The following is a 16,321-nucleotide window of genomic DNA, read 5'->3' on the forward strand; positions in this document are numbered from 1 at the left end:
ATGCCATATTACACTATTCCACATGAAATTCTCATTGGCAATTCAATCAAAAGCTCCACTAAATTCGTAATAAAACATCTGTACATCAATTACTCGCGTTCTATTTACCACATCTAACAAAACTTTCTATCTTTTCACCACAACCAAAAAACACTTCTGACCTCTCCCATGCAGCAAGCATGCAAAGCACTAGTGCAATCAATTCAAAGGTATCACGTAAACCACACCTACTACGGTGATATCGGTTACAACTTTTTGATCGGTGGTGACGAATTTGTGTACGAGGGCCGCGGATGGCTTAAAGTTGGAGCCCACACCAAAAGTACGTAACTACCAAATCGCAAAGGCGAATGAGGAAAACAGTTACAAAATCATGCCCGCAATATCTGTGTGTATGTGTGTTTCACAGATTACAAACACGAAGCAGCTACGGGATAGCATTCATCGGTAACTACGAGACTAGGGATCGACCTACCGAACAGCAGATGGAACAGTTGGTACTGCTGCTTCGCAACGGTACCGACGGCGGATGGCTTGCCAAGGAGTACAAGCTGTGCGGTGCCAGCCAGCTGAAGGGCACCATCAGCCCGGGCAAATATCTAATGGAACAGCTGAGGCTTTTGCCACATTTTAGTGAACGTTTGTAATAATGATACGCATTGGTGATTGAACGTACGTAGTGTAGTGCATGTGCATTGAAGCGCGAAAGTGATGAATGCAGAACGAGTAGAGACTGAGCGGCACCCTCTGAGATGAAGAACAACTCGTTGACCACGTTAACCTTGTCACCGGCAACCCAAAAAAAAAATCTTATTCCAGGCAACGGGCTGCTCGGTTGGAAGCTACGTTGGAGGCTTATAACTTTTGAATGCGTAATCCAATATCAATGCAATATTGAATAAAATAATGTAGTTTCTATAACTGTGCATAGATTGGTTCAACTCGCTACCGTTTTATGTTATAGCTTTCCAAAGTTGACAGGATTTTTTTTGACAAAAAAATAACGTAAAAAACTTTTTTTTGTACTTTACACAATTTTCACAACAAAATGGCTCTTATAGTTTTGAGAATTGTATACTACACGTCTAGCAAAAAACAATCAGAAATTTTTTATAAGTAATTAAACAGATAAATAATTCTAAAAATCAGATTTATTACTCAAAAAATTCTTTAAAAAAAATCAGAGAACAATAACTGTTTACACACCTATTCCAAACTTCAAGTCAATAGGATTCCTAGTATCAGAGAAATAAGCAATCAAAATCGATAGTAGCCGGTTCCCTGGAATGGGGTTAAGGGTGCATAGACAGTAGTTGTTATAATTATGTTAAGTAATGGGAAATAGTTAGGTAGTGTACTCGGTTTTTATTAATATTTATCGTAGGAATTGAGAGCAGCAGCACAATCGTATAATATCGTATATATGAAGCATTTATAAGACAATAAACGATGCTGCTCACGAGCCGTAATTTCCATGGCTGTTCGTCTACTTTCAAAAAATAACCAAATCCACCCAAATGTGGTACAAACACAATCAACCTTAGTATATTGAGGTACATATATAGCGAACATAACACTTGGCATGCATTGCTCGTTTCAGGCTGCATGCCGTTTGCGGGTGCGCTTAATTCAGGAGTTTCATATGGATGGCAAAAACTATGACGATATAACGTACAACTTTCTAATCGGTGGAGATGGACATATCTACGAGGGTCGAAATTGGTACAAAATTGGTGCCACCATTCCCGGTAAAATACAATAAAATAAACATCCAAAACAGCACAGACAGAATATCCACGAATTTCTCCACTGCATTTAAATCGTCCTGTCGTGTCTTTACCGCCGTAGGTTACAATTCCCGCAGCATAACGGTGGCTTTTGTGGGAGAGTACAATTACGGTGGCAAACCTACTAAAAAGCAAATCGAGCTGTTGAAATATCTACTGCACTTTGGTGCAAAGGAGCGGCACCTAAAGGAAGGTTACCGAATATATGCCTCGGAGCAGCTGGATCCAACGGTTGGGACGGGCAAGTGGCTAATCGAAGCTCTGCACAGCTTGCCCCAGTTTGTCGATAAGGAGCAAAATAAGGACGAGCAGCCCGATCACGAGTAGCAGCCACCAGTATTTAGGTTAGTTAAGCTAACAAACTCGTTGTGAAATATATCACTTCCAACAACCAATTCTCCACGGAAAGTTACTCTGTCTGTCTCGAAGATGATTTTTTTAATGTCGTTTTTTATACATACCCTCAAAACCAATCTATTAATGGCACTCTTTTCTCTTCACTTCTTCTCTCTGCTTGCTACAGACGAAATGCATGTATCAGGTAAAGTTGATCCAGGAGTTTCATTCAAGTCCCGACTCGAGGAACTTCAGCGACATCGCGTATCAATTTCTGGTGGGTGGTGACGGCAACGCGTACGAGGGTAGAGGATGGACAAAGCAAGGAGCGCATACGAAGGTAAGGGCAATCATTGCAGAGCCTGACAGGACCAAACGGTGCTAACTTGTTTCGCCCTTGCAGGATTCAACGTGGACAGCATCTGCATCGCGTTCATTGGAACATTCATCGCGGATCCGCCACCGATCGCTCAGCTAAGTGCTGCGAAGCAGCTCATTCTGCTAGGTATGAAGGAAAATTATCTTGCCTCCAACTACAGCCTGTACGGCCACCGACAGCTGGCACCGTTCGAGAGTCCGGGCAAGGCACTGTTCGATATCATCAAAACTTGGCCCCACTGGTCGAACAAGCTGGGGTCCAATCACTGGGTCGAACGGCGAACGACACCACAAACCGAAGATGACGCAGGAAATGACTTGCCCCCATCACCATTCCTCCCCCCAAGTGTCCTTGATGACTTCTTCTCTCCCTCTCTCTCTTGAACCGGAAAAAGAGAACCAAAAAGACTGTGATGATGAAAATAATCGAATAAACATTTTAAATATGGTGTAATTTAGCTCATACGATAAAACTGCTGAATTTATTACGTTTTGCGTACAGCCAATCGAGTCGTCGGTTGCTTTTCTCAGATTCTCTAGAACGTATCCGGATGTGTTTGTTCAAGGAGAGGCAGCGTCAGCGCTTCCGCATGCTTCTGGCTGCCATGTAGTTCTGTAGCTTGGGTTGGCGGTTTAAGTTCACAAGTTTGTGCCTCGCCCCGCGTCCTTCTAATGACCGTACTTCTGGAACTCCCACTCTCTGTTGTCGAGCGGACAGACCTGCCTGGTCTTCAGCCATCGGGAAATGCAGTGGAAGTGGAACGCATGATTACACACACCCCAAGCCACCGTACATTCCTCGCTGGTGGCGGACGCTTGGTTCGCCTGGCACTCGATGCACAGATCCATGATGTGATTTCGGCAGATCGCACAGTTGTCCACCACGATGTCCCAGGCCCACAAGGCCACCGCGTTCCACTTCTTGACCTCGAACCGCTTCCGCTCACCTCGGCTGCTGCTGGACGTCGGTGCCTCGAATTCTTCCTCGTCGATATCCATGTTGCTTGGCGTAGATTCTGTCCCGGGCGCGCAATCAGCGCAAGAAACACAACGTTAATCTTTTGCCGTTGGTGCGTTGGGCGCGTAGGTTTTTACGCCGAATTTTTCGCGAAACGAACAAAGAAATTCCGGAAAGCAGCGGCGGAACAAAAGTGCTCTTACCTCGGCAACCGCGATGGCGTATTTTTGCTCCACTAGTTGACAGTCATTGTGACAATTGCGCTGACGCTTGCCCGTTTCGCCCGTTGTGTTCTTTTCCCCACTGCGCGCCTCATCCTCTTTTTCCGAACAAACCCAGCTGTCAAACTGGATGTTGGGGCGAAATCAAAACAAAACAAAATTCAGCTGTAAACACGAAATCGTCTCCACCGATTGCCACTAAAATCATCTACGCCGCTCCCATTTACTCCCCCTGCACAGATTGTAATGGCCGTTAATATGTACGGGTATGTACTGCGGTCAAAACCCGCCTGAAGTACTGGCGCATACAGTTCTCATACGAAAATAATCAAACCTCTACCACCAGCCCGATGCAGAACCATCCACCGCCCAATCCGAACCCGACCGACCTGATGGCGATTAAGGACATCTACCCGGGGATGAAAAACATCAACGTGATCTTCATCATACTCGAGATAGGACCGGTCACGCTGACGAAAGAGAACCGCGAGGTGCGCACGTTCAAAGTGGCCGACCAGAGCGCCGCCATCAACGTGTCGATCTGGGACGAGCCGGGCAAGCAGCTGCTGCCGGGTGATATCGTGCGCCTCACCAAAGGGTACGCCAACGTGTGGCGCCAGTCGCTGACGCTTTACTCGGGCAAAAATGGGGAGATCGTGCGGTTGGGCGATTTTTGCTACACCTTCAACGAGATGGTCAACATGAGCGAACCGAACCCGAACCTGGCCGCGCCAATACCCCAGCCCATCCTGAACAATGGATCGGGGGGCGGTGGACCGAACGGTGGTCCGAACAACAACAACAACGGCAACAACGGTACGGGAAAGGCACTGGGAACGCCCAAGCCGGTACCGAACAGTAGCAGTCCGCTGCTTTCGGCCGGTGCCGGTTCGCAACCGAAACCGCACGCCGCTACGACGCGCTACTCGGTGGCGGTCGCGGCCGCTGCTGCCGCCGCCACACCGCCCAGCATCATGAAACCCTCGCAGAAGAACTCCCCGCGGACGGGGCGCAACAGTCAGGCCAAAGGGGCCTCGGTGAAGGGCGACCGAAGATAACAGTTAGCGGATGCTGCCCTCGGAGCATCACCAATGACCGTTGGCGATAGTTTTATTTTACCGTCTAGCAATGTAATGTAAATGCAGCAGCGGCGACCGTTGGCGGATCCGCTGGTATACCTTTTGCGTGTGTGTTGGCCTCCATTTTAAACCTTCCCATTTGTGCACGAGCATAACATTCCTGTGTGGAAAATGCTTACTTTTTACAGTAGCTACATACTTTGTGCGAGGTATCACGTTGTAAAAATAAATCGAAATCAGTTTCCTCACTGGAGTGCTGAAGTGTTTGTTTGTCACGTACTGTAGTTTCGCCTTCCGAATAGCCCGCTGCTGTGGTTGTGAATGGGTGCGTGAAACTAGCCCCATCCATACGCTGCACCGCAATTGACAAATTCGGCAGAGCCAAAACAATCTGTTTTTGAAGCAATCTAGCGTGCAGAAGCTCAACGCATATCGATCGGCGGTAAGTTTTGCGTGTGCTTGTATTTTAGGTGTGATTAAGCATGTTGTGCATCTCCATCATATCGAATTTTGGCGGTGTTCTTCCGATAAAAAAGAATTTCATAATTGCAGTTCATGAAATGGGGAACGCAAAAAAAACAACGCAATGTCATTGCTGTCAAACTCTGTTATCCGGGAATGACAGTAGCTACGCTGCATATGTGTGCGTATAGATGTGTGCGGCGGATGGTAGTGCTCTGTTGATGGAATCCGTGGCCTTCCGAAAAGGTTTTCGGATGCTCAGTCCCTCGCGGTACTTTAGTTCGTTCGTGTTGAAGATTGGATAATTTGTCGCGTGATTGTGTCATCGTCGCTACGGCACACACGTTCCAGCGTTCGATGACGGTGAAACATAGCATCGTCGCAGCGTTTTGCGTTTCGGTTCCATTTGTGGCCGGGGGTTTGTGCTTTTGAATGGGCAATGCCATCGGTGAATCGCGCCTGCATACCGTAACAGAACCGAACAGTAACCATCGCGAGTGTAATCGAGCGCCAACGCTGGTATGACTCTGCTGCGCTAATTTAATGTTACCGGAGTTGAGCAATCCAGACGAATAAAAACGGCAAACGTTGCTGTTGCTGCCGACGGCGGCGGTGACCCTGTTCCGTACAAATCAAGTGTCAAATTCTTGTTGATACTGGAACGCAAATCGGTGGCCGTGATTGTTTGCGAATTATTTGGGGTAAAGCGCAGACTGCTTCGATCGGCAGAAGAAACACACATAGCACAGCAGCATAGACGCAGCAACCAAGTGCCATGTGGTTAGTGTAGAACCGGATAGAGCACCATCAACCAACAAGGGGCCACGCAAGAATGCTCGATCGATCGAAACCCCACAAATCTATTCCTAGACCGGCACCAGCGAAGAGGCCGACCCCAAAAGTCGGTAGTAAAACTCACCCTACCAAGAAACAGTATAAATCTCCGTCGACGGTCATAGCACGACTCAGCAGCAGCGATAAGCATCGCCCGTCGGCACGGAATCTCGCACCCGTTAGGTTAGCGGCCGGGAGAAGGGAAGCATCATCCCGCGGCCAGCCCGGGATCCAGAGCGGAAGCAGCGTGTAAGCTATCCCGGTCCCCACGAGCGTTATCGCACCGGTCACGATATGATAGCTTATCTGTCGAAAATGCGATCGTCCGCGTCGGAGATGGCGGGCGGCGAAACGACCCAGTTTCTCAAACTATCCAGTGCCGTGTTTTACGGCCTCTCGTCGTTCCTGATCACCGTAGTCAATAAGACCGTGCTGACCAGCTACCGGTTTCCCTCGTTCCTGGTGCTCAGTCTCGGCCAGCTGACGGCCAGCATCGTGGTGCTGTTCGTCGCCAAGCGGCTGCAGCTAGTCAAGTATCCCGATTTCAGCCGAGACATCGCGCGCCGCATATTCCCGCTGCCGCTGATCTATCTCGGCAACATGATGTTCGGGCTCGGCGGCACGCAAGCCCTGAGCCTGCCAATGTTTGCCGCCCTGCGGCGGTTCTCCATCCTGCTGACGATGCTGCTGGAGCTGCTGGTGCTCGGCATTAGGCCCACGCTCGCAGTGAAGGTGAGCGTGTTCGCCATGGTAGGGGGCGCCCTGATGGCCGCGCTGGACGATCTCAGCTTCAATCTGCAGGGCTACATGTACGTGATGATCACGAACACGCTGACCGCGGCCAACGGCGTGTACATGAAGAAAAAGCTCGACACGGCCGACATGGGCAAGTATGGGCTGATGTACTACAACTCGCTGTTCATGATACTGCCGGCCTTCGTCGGCACCTGGCTGGCCGGTGACATCGACCGAGCGTGGCAGTATGAGGGCTGGAACGATCCGTTCTTCGTCGTGCAGTTCCTGCTGTCCTGCGTGATGGGCTTCATCCTGTCGTACAGTGTGATCCTGTGCACCCAGCACAACTCCGCCCTGACCACCACCATCGTGGGGTGCCTGAAGAACATCAGCGTCACGTACATCGGGATGTTCATCGGGGGCGACTACGTGTTTTCGCTGCTGAACGCGCTCGGCATCAACATCAGCGTGGCCGGCAGCCTGCTCTACACGTACGTCACCTTCCGGAAGAAGCCGAGCGGCGGGGGAGGAAGCGGTGACGCTGCCTCGTCCGACAAGAAGCTTCTGCTGCCCGCCGCCGGAAGAATCGATAACGTGTGAGAGGACGCGATGGTGGTGGTGGGTGCGCGCGTGTGTGTAGTAAAGCGATCAAAACCAAAGCAAGCTAACCGGAGGGCAGATAGTGGGGCATATATTTATTAGAAATGTCTGTACGTTGCCCCTTTCTCCCTCCCTTCGCCCACTCGCTTGCTAAGGGCAAATGCATTAGTTTCACAAAAAAAAAACCAGAAGGGCATTGGAGATGATTTCCCCGCGGGCGTGCAATGTGGCCATTGATTCAGTGCGGTATACCAAGTGTACAGAGAGATGATGATCGATGTAGTTTTAAGCGATAATCACCTAAACGTTCACAATCACACACCACACACACACACACACACACACACACACACACACACACACACACACACACACACACACACACACACACACACACACACACACACACACACACACACACACACACACACACGCGGCACCGGAGTGCGCCGCGTGTCATCGGCAGTGATAGAAATATTTGAACAAAAACAAACGAATAATTCTCGTGCTCCGAACTCCGACGAGGATAAGGATGCCACATTACAATATTCTATTGTATAGCGAAAATACTGGCGCTCCTCCGCCGCCTTGTAAACGGAAAGCCACCCCTCCCGTGCGTGAGTTGATATTAAAAAGAAGGCATTGCATCGGAGGCATGATAAGCTGTGTATCGTAGATTGTTTTTAGTTTCGCCTGTGTAGTTTTAAGTTGAAGATGTGTACATGTACCCCGTGTAGGAGATTTTAGTGAAGCTGATTGATGGAGTTGAAATATATACACACCCAAGAGAGTTGGTGGATCGCCGTTGTGTAACAAAACCGCGTTGTGAGTGAGCATTTATGTTTTTTTTTCTTCAGTTGTATAAACGGTACGTCTGCGTATAACGAGAAAGAAAACTCATCAAAACCATGAACCACCCCATCAAGGTTGAGTAATCGGAACTTGGTGTACGTTCATCGCAGTGGAACGATGACATATAGAAAACGTCACGCCTTTTTAATCTAATCCAAAAAGGAAATTATATAAAGCAATACACGATAAAGCATTAAACCATTAAATGCGCACGGAAAGAGTGGGAGAGAGCAAACGTGTGATCAGGATTTATCGACCCTTTTTGGGGGCGAAACATTGACTAATGAACTGCTTGATAAAAACGGATTCAGCATGCATTTGGTGTCACACGATCGGGCTTTTCAGTCCAGGGTGAACGGCTCCATCCCTTGCTAACTTGAAAGATTTGGGTTTCGTTGCCGAATATGCTAGAAATGTATTTTTTTAACTATGCAAAATTTCTATGGACTTGCCACAATTTCACAGCATGAACAGTACTCTGGATGGAGCGCATTTTTGATCCGCGGGCAATTGTTTGCGTTCTTCGTTAAACACGTCCCCAGTTGTATGACCAGCGGGAAAACCAGTTTATCAGTTGTTGTTCAGCTCTTTTTTTCGTTGCTTGTTCTGTAACGTACAAATCTCGGGCGGGTCGGCGGGCGTGTACTTTGCCGTTGCCCTTTAATGATATGGTTGGCCGTTTCACGAACCTACACTGCCAGCACAGCACACGAACTGTTGCTGTTGAGATTATTGAGTTTGCATTAGGATTATGCTTTGCCTTTTATTTTTAGCGGCAAAAGATAGGCTATTCGCGGGCCTTCAGATGACTTCATTCAAATGCTGTTGATCGAACATATTTGTGTGTGTGTTAGTTTGTTTAATAACATTGATCATTCACTGTTCCGGTGGGGCAAGGTCAGCGTTTTTCATGATGAATAGAAGCAACCTTTACCAAATCCCAACGCAACACAAACAAACCGTTTCGTCTTCATGCGCGGAAACAATAGTGACCGTGACCTCGTTGGTAGGTTCAGGTTTATTGACACGGCAGCATAAGCGATGCGTCTTAACCGTCGTCGCCATCGTCATCGCTGTGAGTCGCTCTGACCGTTCGAATCCGTTTGTACATCTTCTAGCATATTTCTGGGGAGCGTAACGAGAGGGAACAGGTGTTGAGCTGAGGATGTACATTCCTCTACGTCGGCACTCGTGTGACTGATGCGATGACGTCAGACATCCCAGAGTCAAGGGCTAGGAAGGTGAAGATCGCATTGAAATTACAGTACACGTACTGGCAGAAACTCCACTGAACGATCGCATGTTGTATATATTTGCTAATTATGTCTAAATTGAGCGGTGCAGCTCTAATCAATACGACAGCGTTGTGGGACATATTGAAGGGTGGCTTTTTTTAGTGATATCTAACCACTGCGAGCCGGCCGTTAATGCATTTTTAGATAAAACCAGCATTGTCCCACTTATTTATCATCCCTTTTGTATGGGAAAATGTATTTAGCTGCACATAATCGAAGGTAATTATGTTTAATATTGTGTTTAATCACATGGTTCGGATTTTTTGTTGTTGTAGATTATTAAATAGAAAAATGTATAAATTATTTTTCAAATAATCGCTTCACCCATTCACATTTCCTTCCAGAACAAAAAAAAAAAACACCAAAAATGTTTGTTCGAAAAAGCTGCTACCCGTTGATAAACGCCACGAGAAGATGTCTCCGGTATCGCCAGCTAAGCTCTAACACGGCCGGAACCGACGGCACAACAGCACCAACAGCCAACATTACCTTGAACGATGAGCCACAGCCGGCAGCAGACGAGATGGACGAGTTTACGAAAGAGTTTCTTCGCAATCGAATTGAAGTCAGCAACATTCAAAGGCTAATTTTAAGCGCCGGAAGCTCCGTCGCCGCTTTAGTCGATCCGCGAAGGTAAGCCCTCCTGCATACTGCTCACCCAAAAGCCATGCTAATTAATTTACTGTATTTTTTTCTGCGCAGACATGATATGATCGCTTGCCTGGGGGAAACGACTGGGCGGGAGGCGTTGGAAAAAATGCTCCACTACATGAGATCAACCGAGGAGGGACAACGGATTCTGGCGGAGAAACCGCGCATCAATACGCGCACGGTGGATATGGAGGCGCTAAAGAAGATGCCAGTGCATACGTTCGGTTACACATACGTCAAGTTTATGGAAGATAATGTACAAGCGATTATCACGCAGACACAAACACACACACACTCACACAAACGTTTCTTAAGTATGTTACGATTATGGTGTTTTTTTTTCCTTTTTTTGATAGAATATTACACCCGATTCACGTATGGAGGTGCGATTTTTGGACGAGCCAGAACTTGCGTACGTCATGACCCGATACAGGGAAACGCACGATATGGTACACGCGATCCTCGACATGCCCACCAACATGTTGGGCGAGGTAACGGTCAAGTGGGTGGAAGCGTTAAACACCGGTCTACCGATGTGCTATGGCGGTGCCGTCTTTGGTGCCTTTCGGCTTCGTACCAAGTAAGTGGCTCGATTCGATAAAGATTTTCCCAACAGTGCTGCAACCCCAAAATGGTTCCACTTTCCATTTCAGACAAAGACAAAACTATCTGCGAAAGTATCTGCCCTGGGCCCTCCGGACGGGCAATCGGATCAAACCACTGATGGGCGTGTACTGGGAGAAGCGATGGGAGCAGGATGTAACGGAACTACGCAAAGAGTTAGGCATTGAGCTCTTGGCACCGTAGACCCATCCGCTTTCGCGTTTGCATCGTATTATAACAAAACCAAATCGCAATAGTGAGACGTTCGTTTGTAGTTATTATTTAAAAACCCCGTTTTTTTGTCACGCCGCAAATTACTTCGCAAGAACAGCGCATATAACATTAAAATTTCAACGTGTATTTGTTTGGTTTCAAGTCCTTCGACTTTTTCCATGCTTCCCGCTGGGCCGCTTCCGTCGCGCTTCGGCCTAGCAGCAGCTCCAGCAGCTGCCGATTGCACATTTCGGGCAGGGCGATGTTAAGATCGATCGCATTTTGCATGATTTCCGAACAGCCGCGCAAGTTTTTACGCCAATCTGTGAGAGACGCAATAGCACAACGTCATTAGTGTGTAGAATGTACAAACCTCTTTGCTCGCACACACTTACACTGATATTCAAATAGTCGGATGAGCATAACTTTACAATCCACCTTCATTTCGTGCTTGAGGAACATTTCGATTAATTGGTACACCTTTTCGACGTTGTTTTCGTACAGCAGTTTGTAGCACAGATTTGGTATCCTGTAAGTTTAAAATTATGTTTAAGTTGTTGCCATATTCTTTATACATTTGAATCATCCGCCACGTACCTTTTGCTGATCGCGTTCCTTAGTGCGTCGTGCCGATCGAACAACGTTTTGGCCGCCTCCTGATCGCTGTGCCACGCACTAAGAAAGCTCTTTTCCCACACGTAGCAGATGGGAAACTCGTGACGCAGTTCGACTAAGCTGAACTCACACAGCTGCATTACGGCGAGCAGAACTGCTTCACTCTTTTTGCCAATCGTTTCATCGATAATTTCCAACAGTAAATGATCAATCATTATCATCCTTTCTTCGTTACACTCGAGCATAATGGACCGAAACGCGTCGAGTGATTTAAACGTGTTGCCCTGCTTCCACTCGCAAAGGGCCTTATAGTGCTCGAACCTGTCGATCGCTGTGCTGGCGCATTCCGGATGAAGCTTTCGGTAGAGTTCACTCAACCGTTCTATTGTTCGCGTTTCTGTCCGGTGTGACAGGTTCTTGAGAACGGCGTTTAATACCTGCAGTGATGGTAGCTTCTCGTATTCCAATATTTGTGCCAGTAGCAATTTCACGTCTTCGTTGTTGTGTTCCTTCAGTGCCGTTTCGAGTAGATGATCAACTTGGGATACATCCATCTGACTAATGTTTACCACTAGCGGGTTATTCGTAAGCTCGTTGTACAGCTCGCTGAACCGAAAGGAGGAGCGCTGGATGGTTTCCGCGGGTGTACGAAGGCTGGCAGCCAATTCAGACGGAGCTAGGTCGGCGGTTTTGGGTGGTGTTTTTGGTTGCCCGTTACGATGTCGGCTGTTCAAAACCTTCCATTTTAGCTTTTTGTTGTCCATCAGCTCACTGATAAAGGAATCAACCGCACTGATGTTGGTACTTTTGCGCTGATAGCAGACTAGCCAAGTAAGAAGCCACATGTTCGGTACCGAAGGACGGAACATGACGCCGTGCCGGGAAGCGGATAATAAGGTTGCCATGCTGGTAGTTTTTGGATGTTTTTATCTCTAAAAAGGTAACTTTTTCACGACGTAATTTCACATTTTTAAGCGCCCATTGTTATGCACGGTGTTTGTTTATTTCGCTGTCGATATTTCCCAAACAGACGAAACAGCTGACAGTGATTGTTATGACAGCGCGATTCACCATTCCCATTGAACAAATGAACGTAATACGGACGTCACACGAAGCGTACACTCAAAAAGTTTACGCTTGATTTGTATGGGAGAGCGTAAACTTCCTGTCAAAAGATTATAGGGTTGTATGGCTGAAATTTAGTTTACGCCAAAGTTTCCGCTTCGTGTGACGTCCGTATAAAATTGTGCGCAAACAAAATATCCTTGAAACGCTTCGACACACTTCCGACGTAACATAGAAAGTCGTCCAAATATACTATTTTTCAACATTTTTGACATTTGTTCAATAATTTTTACTTGAAGGTATAATATTTTTATTACATATTTAGGGGAATGTTTTTTTGTGATTGGAAAAGATTAAACATCATTGTCACTCCTTAACCCAAGTACCATAAATCCACTAAACGAACACTAAATGGGTTCTCCCCAAATAACCAAATCATCCTTAACCCACTGTAAAACCACTTCAAAACCACGTGGGTTTGTGATGGTCGATTCAGTGTTTAACCCACCAAATTTTAGAACGATCGGAGCTGCCAGTTCCTATCCGATGTATTTATCTTGCCCACCTCTTAATGCTTTAATGCTCTAATTATCTTAACCCACCTTTTCCAAAAATGCTTTGAGGAAAAGTTTGGTCAAGGGTTGGCTTAGGTCAATATGCTGGACAGGACTTTAACTCCTCGGTTGATTAAATTCATTCACTTACATCACTGCACTTCAACTTCAGCAATATTATTAGTCTATAAACTATGCACTGACCAGCGAAATGGAAGAGTTCATTCGCAAGTAAACAAACACACATATACACATATACATAAAACATGTTTGTTTTACAACAAACCAACTTAACCACACACGCTTTATTGTTTCCTTTGCACAATTAAATAACATTTTAACACAGGTGAAACATGTTGAGCAAATAAATTTCCCGTGCATAAAAATCTGACTTCAACAAATTGAAGTGGCTGCTTCTGTGGCCGTGTGGCTTAACCCACCAAACTGATAGTTTTTTAGCTTTGTTTGATGGAATTGGATTTTTACTACAAGAAATTGGTGGTGTTTTCGGTATCTTCCCAAATAGCCAGAATTGCTTAAGCAGCTCATTTTGGCACGCTAAAGATCGCTGCCCTAATTCGCCTTTTGCAGTAGATAAACAGCATCAAAGTTCTATGTGGGTCTTTCAAACAGCGCCTAAGCAGCTTCCTTATGCCACGATGCCAGGGATTATTTTTCTTTGTGTTTTATTTTCAAGCAAGCGTCATCGATGAAATAAACAACAAGATTTGTTTCGTTTAAACACATATGTATTGTTGTGGGCAGCCGTGCGTGCCGACCCCTGGACTTACCGTAGCAGTTGCGCTGCCATCGGTCAACGTATAGGGGGACGACAGTGTGTACACGCACACTGTCGCACACACTAAGCTCGCAAGGGTTAGTGTGTGCCGAGCGCCGAGCAGAGTGTGCACGAAGGCCGATCGAGCAGGAGCTCTCGGCAGGGGCGCTCGGTGCGGCTGGCGCGCGGCCTACGTTGTAAAGTATCGTACGTTTTAACATATGTATATTTCGTGTGTATTTATTATAATGTAAAGTTTTAAGTGTTTAAATAAAGCAAAAGTGTTAAAACATAACATGTATATTTTGAAATCCTTTGTATTGATGAATTACATAAAATTTTACACAATTTACTGATAATTCACAATCACTTCACTCAATATTCATTCTTCAATTAATGAATCTAACTTGTGCAGCAGCAATGAGATTATTGCCGGCGTCCGTCTTTGACACTTTGACAAGAGCCATCTCGTACCGATGTCATGCATTAAAAAGCTATAAAGTTCCACCAAGTTCGGTACGCTTTCTTAACAAGCCTTCAAGTTCCACCATCAACCCTACACATAGTGCTAACCAGCCGCAAAGTTCCAAAGAGTACCATGTGCCTGTTAAAAAGCACCATAGTTCCGCAAAGTACCGTCTATCTCTTAATCAGCCACAAAGTACGACATCAGAACGATTTTTCGTTAAACAGCCCTAAATCAGCTATAAAGTACGAGCTGGCTATTTGGGTTGGTTATATGGGTCAACGGCTCAAGCTAGACCTAGACCAGGAGTCTCCAAACTTTTCAGTTCACGGGCCGCATTGCTTCACAATGAATCTTGTTGAGGGCCATTTTGACGCTACCTTTAGAATGAGTGGAAGTTAAAATCTCGTTTTAATAAGAAAATATTATTGAAATATATCAAATTTCTGCAGCTTTCTTTTATTGAATCTTAATTTTCATTTTTCAGAAGTAAAGAAAATAATCTGTTAGAAAAGAAAGCTATTTAATATAACCTTAACCCAGTCCTCGCGGGCCGCATTAAAGGCGCTTGAGGGCCGCATGCGGCCCGCGGGCCGTAGTTTGGAGACCCCTGACCTAGACGGAATATAAAAAGCCTTCGTTTGGCTTTCTTTGCTTTGAGAGCATTCTTCTTCCCCTGGATTGTTTATGGTTTCTAATTGAAGTTATGCATCGCTAGAACTAGAACGTCGATACGATTGTTACCGCAGGACTCCATTCCGTGTTATGCTGTGTGGAGTCCTGCGGTTAAAATACTAAACCAGCAAGTGAGATTTTAGATGAAGATTAGATGAAGTTAGGTAAAACACATTAAAAGAAAAGGACAACTGTATAATGATGAGTTACCCAAGCGCCACAGATTAAGCTTAATCGACTGAAAAATTGAATATCCATATAAAAAAAATGAAAGCTCCACAGCTTCATTGGTTTGATCAATAGATGGCGTATTACAACTCATCATTATATTGCTATCCTTTTCTTGCAATGTGTTTCGCTATTATACCTATTATATAGCCTTCTAACTTTCCGAGCAAAAATCTATATGAATGGTCGTGTGGTTAGATACGTGGGTATCAACACCAATGACCATTGCTCAAATCTCACTTGCTTCAGTGCTGGTGGTTTCTGTTGGAGTTTAGTATTTAAACAATCGTATCGCCGTTCTAGTTCTAGCGATGCATAACTTCAATGCGAAACCATACAACAGTACAGAGGAAATGAGAAAGCTCTCCTCCAAGCGAGGAAGCTCAACTGGTTGGGTATCCCACAAACAGATGGCGCCACCAGCTTTTTTGCTATTTTTAGAATGCATGAGTCGTTTGCCGTCTGCTAAACGAAGTCTTTCTATATTCCGTTTAGGTAGAGTGCTTGAGTCGTTTAGAAGCCGTTTAGTGGTCGTTTAGTGGATTTGTGGCACTTGGGTTATAGAACTATATTATGGGCCAGTCAATAAGGCTTTGGAGCTTTCGTTTTTTTCTATGGATATTTGATTTTCCAGTCGTTTAAGCTAATCTGCGCTTGGAAGCTGGCATAAAATAGCGCAGTATATGTTCTAACCGGGTCCTCTAACTTCTATGAAGTCCTTTTAACTTTCAAACGCTGATATTAAAATGAACCATCTAATCTGCACACACAAGAACATATAATTTCTATAATTAGGCGCAAAAAATGAGTCAAAAATAGTAAAAAAGAATCGCATTCGATCCATAGCAACGCCCATAAACAATGTTTATTTGAAATGTAAAAATTTTCCCATAGTTTTCTGCCCATTTGCACTAAACGCATCGATCTGTTCTCTCC

At 45.8% G+C, this 16,321-nt stretch overlaps 7 protein-coding genes across 8 annotated transcripts; 4 read left to right on the forward strand and 3 right to left on the reverse strand.

The window, feature by feature from the left end:
- Window positions 1–829: 829 nt before the first annotated feature.
- On the forward strand, window positions 830–2,885 carry LOC121601601 (peptidoglycan-recognition protein LF-like). Its single transcript, XM_041930428.1, has 3 exons — window positions 830–1,748; window positions 1,849–2,110; window positions 2,489–2,885. The coding sequence occupies exons 1-3, from the start codon at window positions 1,583–1,585 to the stop codon at window positions 2,883–2,885; spliced, it is 825 nt and encodes a 274-aa protein (XP_041786362.1). The 5' UTR covers window positions 830–1,582.
- A 67-nt stretch (window positions 2,886–2,952) lies between these two features.
- LOC121601593 (RING-box protein 1A) lies at window positions 2,953–3,757 on the reverse strand. The gene is made up of 2 exons (XM_041930409.1): window positions 3,663–3,757; window positions 2,953–3,517 (listed from the first exon to the last, which is right to left on the reverse strand). Exon 2 carries the CDS (start codon window positions 3,498–3,500, stop codon window positions 3,171–3,173), a length of 330 nt encoding a protein of 109 aa, XP_041786343.1. The 5' UTR covers window positions 3,501–3,517; window positions 3,663–3,757; the 3' UTR covers window positions 2,953–3,170.
- Window positions 3,524–4,929, reverse strand: LOC121601594. The gene is made up of 2 exons (XM_041930411.1): window positions 4,859–4,929; window positions 3,524–3,806 (listed from the first exon to the last, which is right to left on the reverse strand). The coding sequence occupies exons 1-2, from the start codon at window positions 4,910–4,912 to the stop codon at window positions 3,555–3,557; spliced, it is 306 nt and encodes a 101-aa protein (XP_041786345.1). The 5' UTR covers window positions 4,913–4,929; the 3' UTR covers window positions 3,524–3,554.
- LOC121601592 (SOSS complex subunit B homolog) lies at window positions 3,816–4,916 on the forward strand. Its single transcript, XM_041930408.1, has 2 exons — window positions 3,816–3,946; window positions 4,027–4,916. Exons 1-2 carry the CDS (start codon window positions 3,927–3,929, stop codon window positions 4,736–4,738), a joined length of 732 nt encoding a protein of 243 aa, XP_041786342.1. The 5' UTR covers window positions 3,816–3,926; the 3' UTR covers window positions 4,739–4,916.
- Window positions 4,930–5,104: 175 nt separating the features above from the next.
- On the forward strand, window positions 5,105–11,095 carry LOC121601591 (ubiquinone biosynthesis protein COQ4 homolog, mitochondrial). 2 transcript variants are annotated; one of them, XM_041930406.1, is made up of 5 exons: window positions 5,105–5,201; window positions 9,882–10,170; window positions 10,240–10,444; window positions 10,545–10,768; window positions 10,842–11,095. In XM_041930406.1, exons 2-5 carry the CDS (start codon window positions 9,905–9,907, stop codon window positions 10,993–10,995), a joined length of 849 nt encoding a protein of 282 aa, XP_041786340.1. In that variant the 5' UTR covers window positions 5,105–5,201; window positions 9,882–9,904; the 3' UTR covers window positions 10,996–11,095. The 2 variants fall into 2 exon arrangements, with proteins under 2 accessions (XP_041786340.1, XP_041786341.1); XM_041930407.1 differs by lacking the exon at window positions 5,105–5,201 and adding an exon at window positions 9,592–9,756.
- On the forward strand, window positions 5,954–7,720 carry LOC121601590 (UDP-sugar transporter UST74c-like). The gene has a single exon (XM_041930405.1). It carries the CDS (start codon window positions 6,350–6,352, stop codon window positions 7,388–7,390), a length of 1,041 nt encoding a protein of 346 aa, XP_041786339.1. The 5' UTR covers window positions 5,954–6,349; the 3' UTR covers window positions 7,391–7,720.
- A 33-nt stretch (window positions 11,096–11,128) lies between the features above and the next one.
- Window positions 11,129–12,688, reverse strand: LOC121601589. Its single transcript, XM_041930404.1, has 3 exons — window positions 11,602–12,688; window positions 11,400–11,533; window positions 11,129–11,327 (listed from the first exon to the last, which is right to left on the reverse strand). The coding sequence occupies exons 1-3, from the start codon at window positions 12,522–12,524 to the stop codon at window positions 11,134–11,136; spliced, it is 1,251 nt and encodes a 416-aa protein (XP_041786338.1). The 5' UTR covers window positions 12,525–12,688; the 3' UTR covers window positions 11,129–11,133.
- Window positions 12,689–16,321: the final 3,633 nt, after the last annotated feature.

The sequence above is a fragment of the Anopheles merus genome, unplaced genomic scaffold (assembly GCF_017562075.2).
Source record: "Anopheles merus strain MAF unplaced genomic scaffold, AmerM5.1 LNR4000122, whole genome shotgun sequence".
Lineage (NCBI taxonomy): Eukaryota > Metazoa > Arthropoda > Insecta > Diptera > Culicidae > Anopheles > Anopheles merus.

Bases quoted from the DNA above. Each gene is read 5' to 3' on its own strand.
- LOC121601601 (XM_041930428.1), top strand. From the start codon at position 1,583: ATGCATTGCTCGTTTCAGGCTGCATGCCGTTTGCGGGTGCGCTTAATT. The intron at 1,749-1,848 runs GTAAAATACAAT...TTACCGCCGTAG, and splicing joins AATTGGTGCCACCATTCCCG to GTTACAATTCCCGCAGCATA. The intron at 2,111-2,488 runs GTAGCAGCCACC...TTGCAGAGCCTG, and splicing joins GACGAGCAGCCCGATCACGA to ACAGGACCAAACGGTGCTAA.
- LOC121601593 (XM_041930409.1), bottom strand. From the start codon at position 3,500: ATGGATATCGACGAGGAAGAATTCGAGGCACCGACGTCCAGCAGCAGC.
- LOC121601592 (XM_041930408.1), top strand. From the start codon at position 3,927: ATGGCCGTTAATATGTACGG. The intron at 3,947-4,026 runs GTATGTACTGCG...CTCTACCACCAG, and splicing joins ATGGCCGTTAATATGTACGG to CCCGATGCAGAACCATCCAC.
- LOC121601594 (XM_041930411.1), bottom strand. From the start codon at position 4,912: ATGCTCGTGCACAAATGGGAAGGTTTAAAATGGAGGCCAACACACACG. The intron at 3,807-4,858 runs GTATACCAGCGG...CCCAACATCCAG, and splicing joins GGCCAACACACACGCAAAAG to TTTGACAGCTGGGTTTGTTC.
- LOC121601590 (XM_041930405.1), top strand. From the start codon at position 6,350: ATGATAGCTTATCTGTCGAAAATGCGATCGTCCGCGTCGGAGATGGCG.
- LOC121601591 (XM_041930406.1), top strand. From the start codon at position 9,905: ATGTTTGTTCGAAAAAGCTGCTACCCGTTGATAAACGCCACGAGAAGA. The intron at 10,171-10,239 runs GTAAGCCCTCCT...TTTTCTGCGCAG, and splicing joins GCTTTAGTCGATCCGCGAAG to ACATGATATGATCGCTTGCC. The intron at 10,445-10,544 runs GTACAAGCGATT...TTTTTTTGATAG, and splicing joins TCAAGTTTATGGAAGATAAT to AATATTACACCCGATTCACG.
- LOC121601589 (XM_041930404.1), bottom strand. From the start codon at position 12,524: ATGGCAACCTTATTATCCGCTTCCCGGCACGGCGTCATGTTCCGTCCT. The intron at 11,534-11,601 runs GTACGTGGCGGA...TTAAACTTACAG, and splicing joins AGGAACGCGATCAGCAAAAG to GATACCAAATCTGTGCTACA. The intron at 11,328-11,399 runs GTAAGTGTGTGC...CGTCTCTCACAG, and splicing joins CCGACTATTTGAATATCAGT to ATTGGCGTAAAAACTTGCGC.